At 41.3% G+C, this 5,783-nt stretch overlaps 4 protein-coding genes across 4 annotated transcripts; 2 read left to right on the forward strand and 2 right to left on the reverse strand.

Moving 5' to 3' along the window:
* Positions 1-20: 20 nt before the first annotated feature.
* On the reverse strand, positions 21-487 carry Pmar_PMAR018737 (hypothetical protein; the record flags this gene model as incomplete). The annotated part of the gene is made up of 1 exon (XM_002783543.1): positions 21-487. A coding segment is annotated over one exon (467 nt), but the record flags the coding sequence as incomplete, so codon positions are not given.
* A 2,239-nt stretch (positions 488-2,726) lies between these two features.
* Pmar_PMAR018738 (60S ribosomal protein L6, putative) lies at positions 2,727-3,542 on the reverse strand. The gene is made up of 2 exons (XM_002783544.1): positions 3,428-3,542; positions 2,727-3,367 (listed from the first exon to the last, which is right to left on the reverse strand). Exons 1-2 carry the CDS (start codon positions 3,504-3,506, stop codon positions 2,937-2,939), a joined length of 510 nt encoding a protein of 169 aa, XP_002783590.1. The 5' UTR covers positions 3,507-3,542; the 3' UTR covers positions 2,727-2,936.
* A 90-nt stretch (positions 3,543-3,632) lies between these two features.
* Pmar_PMAR018739 (40s ribosomal protein S15, putative) lies at positions 3,633-4,335 on the forward strand. The gene is made up of 3 exons (XM_002783545.1): positions 3,633-3,747; positions 3,800-3,935; positions 3,989-4,335. The coding sequence occupies exons 1-3, from the start codon at positions 3,664-3,666 to the stop codon at positions 4,204-4,206; spliced, it is 438 nt and encodes a 145-aa protein (XP_002783591.1). The 5' UTR covers positions 3,633-3,663; the 3' UTR covers positions 4,207-4,335.
* A 131-nt stretch (positions 4,336-4,466) lies between these two features.
* Pmar_PMAR018740 (step ii splicing factor slu7, putative) lies at positions 4,467-5,512 on the forward strand (the record flags this gene model as incomplete). Its single annotated transcript, XM_002783546.1, has 5 exons — positions 4,467-4,612; positions 4,666-5,095; positions 5,148-5,228; positions 5,289-5,357; positions 5,402-5,512. 5 exons carry the CDS (start codon positions 4,467-4,469, stop codon positions 5,510-5,512), a joined length of 837 nt encoding a protein of 278 aa, XP_002783592.1.
* Between the last annotated feature and the right edge of the window lie 271 nt (positions 5,513-5,783).

Genomic DNA, 5,783 nt, shown 5'->3' on the forward strand with positions numbered 1-5,783 from the left:
ATGGACAGAGCAGCATCCACCTGAGACCAAGTAGGATGGCACACTCCTGTTGAGACTTAGGTGCTCTATTAGCATATGTGCCGACAACCTTTTTAGCAGGCTCCATAGTAATTCTGGCACCGTTTGTGAAGGCGACAGCGCCCGCTTCACCTTTGGTCAGTAAGTGGGGGTCCTTAGAGCCTTGAGTGTGGTCATCAGCGAAGGTGTATGTAGAGAGACCAGGGCCAGCATTACCAACAGCGGAGGAGTGAATAGGCGAAAAAAAGTATAGCCACAAAACTGGACCAAGACAGGAACCTTGACAGACCCCAGCCGACTCGCAGAAAAGGGAGGAACTCGTGCCACCACAGACAACTCTGAAGCGACGCTCAGACAAGTAGTTACGAAGGAGGTTGAGTAGCTTACCCCTCATGCCACAGTTCTCCAAGCGGAGGACAAGGAGATGTCGGTCGACACGGTCAAAAGCACCAGCAATATCGGAGAACATGCCAGCAGCTGCGTTCGTTCATAGCACCAATTGCGTCAGCCATGAATTCCCACATCACATCGCCAGTGCAACGGCCAGGTAGGAAAGCGGCTTGGTCAGGGGCGAGGATGTTCATGGTAATGGCATGGTGAACCAACTTTTGAGCTATGATACGCTCAAAAATCCTCGAGGGGATTTCAAGCAGAGCAATTGGACGGTAGTTGCGAAGATCACGCTTGGATTTCCGCTTGTAGATGGGGCAAATGTTGGAGGTCTTCCAAGCCCTTGGCCATAAACCCTTTTGGAGGATGTTGTTGTAGAGTCTTGAGAGAGGGAGGGCTAGAACACCAGCTACTTCACGATAAACCCTAGGGCTGATACAAGAAGGGCCTGCAGCTTTAGAGACATTCAGTCGTTCAAGAACACTCCTAACATCACAAGGGTCAACACGTAAGGTTGTGATGGATTGTGCGTCAGCGATCCTATTACCAAGTTTGAAGGGGGCGGACACGGGGGAAGTATCATCTTTGAAATGCTTCGCCAGCGCTTCGGCTTTAGCCGCATCTTCAGTAGTGAGAACACCAGGGCTCAGTTCCAAAGAGGGAATAGCGCAAGACTTAGCTTTGGTGCTCAGCGAGAGTTCTTTAGCGAGACGATGAAACTGCTTACACGACAGTCGACCACCAACGAGCTTAGAGCGAACAGAGTCACAGTAAGCAGACCGCTTAGCTTCTATGAGCTGAAGAGCAGAATCTCGAGAATCGGTAGAAGAGGCTCTCAGCAGAGAGGCAAAAGCGCTTGTACAGGTCTCGTCCCAGCATGGAACCGAGCTTTGGTAGGTAGGTATGTGAACCGAACAAGCGCAGGCCTTGAAGGTCGCATGACTTGACACTACTAAGGAATCTAGAAAGGATTAGACTGTAGAATTCACTGGAGTTCACCAATTACTGGTGACCAGTAGAAGTTATTGATATCGTAGACCAAGCGTGAGTTGTGAACTGAAAGGTTCCCAGCAGCAATCGAAAGGCGAGATGAATGTTGTTCACGTCATTCTGCAAGATGTATAGCAAGCTTTCTCAAGGAGGTTTTTCTCTGAGCTCATCGTTTCTGGTGTCGATGGTATGGTAGACATTGACGACATGAACGAGTTGGGTGCTAATGTTTCCTTTGCTCGGTGGTGTGGAAGGAGCGGTGCAGTTATGGCTGTCATCGGCAACCGTAACTTATGTTCATAACAACAACAACATGATGATGATTACGATGATGTTTGAGGGGAATGATGATGACTTGGATACTACAATATTATGGGTATACCGCATGGTTAAGCATGGCATTCTTGAGGAATGCCGTAATAGTATCAATGGCGGCAAAATGTGATATCATAAATCGGATAAAAAGGATAGAACGAGGAAAGCCAAAAGTAATACGTCATTTTATCCTTAGTTCTTAACAACTGTAGAGATCCTCTTTTGTGCTGTGTTGTTGGTAGTAGTACTAGTATGAGTAGAGAAGTTTCGTGGACATACGATCATCATAAACAATACTATCCCTCAGGAATCTCCTACTATACTATAGCTGGGCATATGATATCACAACAGTGCTCCTTCCACCACTGAACAATGATACTGGTGAGTCTAATGTTAATACTGAGATTTCGGTCATTCGCCCATGTTGCTTACGAAGCTATTAACATACTCATACTTATGAAGGGAATAACAGTCTTGCCACATGTGTTGTTGCTGACGACAGGTGTATCCTAAAGCTCCTTAAGCAGCGTATCGAATGCTCCTCAATCGAGATCGAATGTATGTTATAATACGTATATTACTAACATCCTCATCACTCCTAATGACCACTTTCATCTTTGTATGATCGGCTATATCGTCATAGAGCAACATGTAATCATCATAAACTCTGTATGCTCCTCTTCCTCCTCCTTGTCCTCTACTCAAGGTGACCGATACGAACATCCCATACCACGCAGAGATGAATGCAGTATCATGATGATGATGATGATTATCCCTCAACATTATCATCATGAGTATCATCCTGATGATACCAGTGGTGATTCACCACCATTATACCATCCTAATTTAGATTCATGATATCCATTCTCCGCTCCCTCAATAGTAGCACCCGGTAATAATAATGAAGGACCCTCTTTATCGTAGACTACATTGATATATCTGATCCGAATGATGCTAACATGGTTGTGTGAATAGTAATATTCCGCCTTTTTAACTAACACTACACCATAATCATGATGATGATGCTGCTGCTGATGTTACTGTTGATAACAAACCATGATGGTGATTATCAATGCTGGTGCTTCCTATAATGGTGATGATGGTAGTAGCTCTACTATTACCGCTCAAGCAACATCGACGACGACCATCGAAGAAGTGACGATCGTTGTCGTTATCGTTGGCGGCGGGAGGCAAGTATTGATAATAATGCTGCTGCTGCCACTTTAGAATTTCATCTCATGAGGATACATACCATTACTGAGAGTAAAACGGCACCTCAAATAACGAGGCATCATCTTATCCTTAGCAATAACAGACATTAGAGATTTGTCCATCTCCTTCTGATCAGCAATAAACTGAGCAGATAATTGAGATCCATCCTTCTGTAGAGCAAAAAACTCCTCTTCAGTCTTCTTGCCAGTATGCTTCTCATCCTTCGACTTGGCAAAATACTCATCAGTAAACTTATCAGTATTCACCTTAGAGATATCAATCTTAGTGGAAGTAGCAATAACATAGGCTTGATTAGCTCTACGAAGAGGTACACCATTAAGACGGAAAGGACCAGTAACCAAGAGTAAACCAGAGTCCAATTGCTTAAGGAATACAACACGTTTACCACGATAAGGACCAGCCAATAGGATAAGTACGGTACCTAATAGAACGAGAACAATAATATCAACAATGGTTTATTATTAGTTGTTATTATCATTACCAGGAGTGATGGTTGATCGTAACTTAGCAGGTCTAATCTGTAGCTTACGGGTAGTAGTAGTAGTATTGCACTTCACCATTATGACTGATGATAACAACAGCGCGGCGACCTAGAGAGAAGGATCGGCATCATGAAATCGATCAAAATGATGATAATCGATCACGCTATCCGTCCTTGATGGTCTCTTCCTCTAAGAGTGATTGGTAGCACCATCATCGGCATTGTTGACTACTATCATGTCTGATACTGCAGTCCCTGCTGAGCAACATAAGAAGCGTACCTTCCGTCATTACTCCTATAGAGGTGTTGATCTTGATGATGTAATAATACTAAGGTGATGATGATAACTTAGTGATTCGTATATTATAACAGATACTAGACTACTCCACTGAGCAGTTGATGCCTCTATTTAAGGCTCGTCAACGTCGTAAGTTCAGTAGAGGTATTAAATCTAATCCTATCACTCTACTTGCTAAGTTAAGGAAAGCCAAGAAGGCCACTCCTTATGGTAATAATAATACCATGTTGTATTAGTAGTAGGTATCGTATTGTGATTATTAGGTGAGAAGCCTGAAGCTGTTAAGACACATATGCGTAACATGACTGTTGTACCAGAGATGGTTGGTTCTGTTGTTGGTGTCTATAATGGTAAGAACTTCATCAATGTTGAAATCAAGCCAGATATGATTGGTCATTATTTGGGTGAATTCTCTATTACCTATAAGCCTATTAGTCATGGTCGTGCTGGTATGGCTGCTCGCTTCGTACCTCTTAAGTAGATGATAATAGTATCAACAACAACAACAACAATGATGATGTTGATGATGATATAGGCTTGTAGTCTTTAGCGATTTACTCGTTAGAGTATTACTACTACTCATTATCTAGATGCTGCTACTTATACTATCGATCATTAGTCTTGTGTTATAGTAATGAGGATGTATAAATACGCCTACTATTGAGGAATAATAATGACCTAGATAATAGTGGATAGTGATTAGAGGGAATGAGGCTTGTGGCTACTTAGTATATCATTGTAATGTCATCATCTCATGGTGGTGAGGATGAACAGCAACATATAAGGAATGCTGCAGTTGGTAGCTTTGGTGGTAGGGTTGGTCATAAGGCTGGAGGATTCATTGCTAAGAAATTCTTCCATCCGTCTAATCTTAAAAATCAGGAGAAGTAATAATAGTTGTATCTAATGATGATAATGGTAATGATGATATGGAGTGTAGATTATGGTTGAAGATGGAAGAGAAAAGGAAACATGAAAGACAACAAGAGGAGTTAATGAAAAGAAGAGAAGAAGAGAGGAGAGTAGAATTATTACGTGAGGAGATGTATCGTGCTACAGGGGAAGGAGGAAGCAGCAGCAGCAGTAAAGCTAATATAATAGCACAAGAACTTAGATCAGGGAAAGGTGGTCTCATTACGGGTGATGATCAACATCATAACAATATCATACAACAACAAAAAGAGGTAGTGTATTATATAAGCATTATGATCGGTATCATCATGATGTTGATGATGATGAAATGTTTTGATCATGGTACTCAGGGTGGTGGTAGTCATGAATCATCACCAGAGGAAGCAGCAGCAGCTGAGACTAAGAAGAGGCTTTTGGCATTGTCTAAGGATAAGAAACAACAACAACAAGAAGAAGAAGTAAGTGTGTCTTCGGTTTATAATACAATGAGAATGTAATTATTATTATTAGACAGTGGATGAAGATGATGATGATGTTAGGGAGTCTAAACTCATTGTCAAGAGTCGTTATGATGAGGATAACTATTCTAATGTAGTTAATATTGGTCATTATCATAATCATTCATGCGTGTTCCTGTATTCTTATCATTAGGGCCATACTTCAGTATGGGGTACGTATTATGATAGAGCTACTCATAAGTGGGGTTATGCTTGCTGCAAGGTAGTAGTAATAATAATAGTAGTAATAAGAGTATTTATATGTAGACATTCGATCGTTGTGGTTACTGTCCTAATGCAAGTGATAGTAAAAGGAGAGTAGCAGCAGAGGGGGAGACTACTGGTGTGAAGGAAAAGAAGAAAAGAAGAAGAAGATGATGAACACAACATTAGTATGATTACCACCACCTTCTTCAACATCATTACAATCTACCTCGACTTTCTAAGATCTCTTTGTATCGTTGTTATAATAATAACATCATATTACAATAGAAAGGTGTATTATGAATCTACTCCACTCAACAATAATAACATCATATTACAATAGAAAGGTGTATTATGAATCTACTCCACTCAACAATAATAACATCATATTACAATAGAAAGGTGTATTATGAATCTACTCCACTCAATAATAATAACATCATAT

Source organism: Perkinsus marinus (genome assembly GCF_000006405.1).
Source record: "Perkinsus marinus ATCC 50983 genomic scaffold scf_1104296936966, whole genome shotgun sequence".
Classification (NCBI taxonomy): domain Eukaryota; phylum Perkinsozoa; order Perkinsida; family Perkinsidae; genus Perkinsus; species Perkinsus marinus.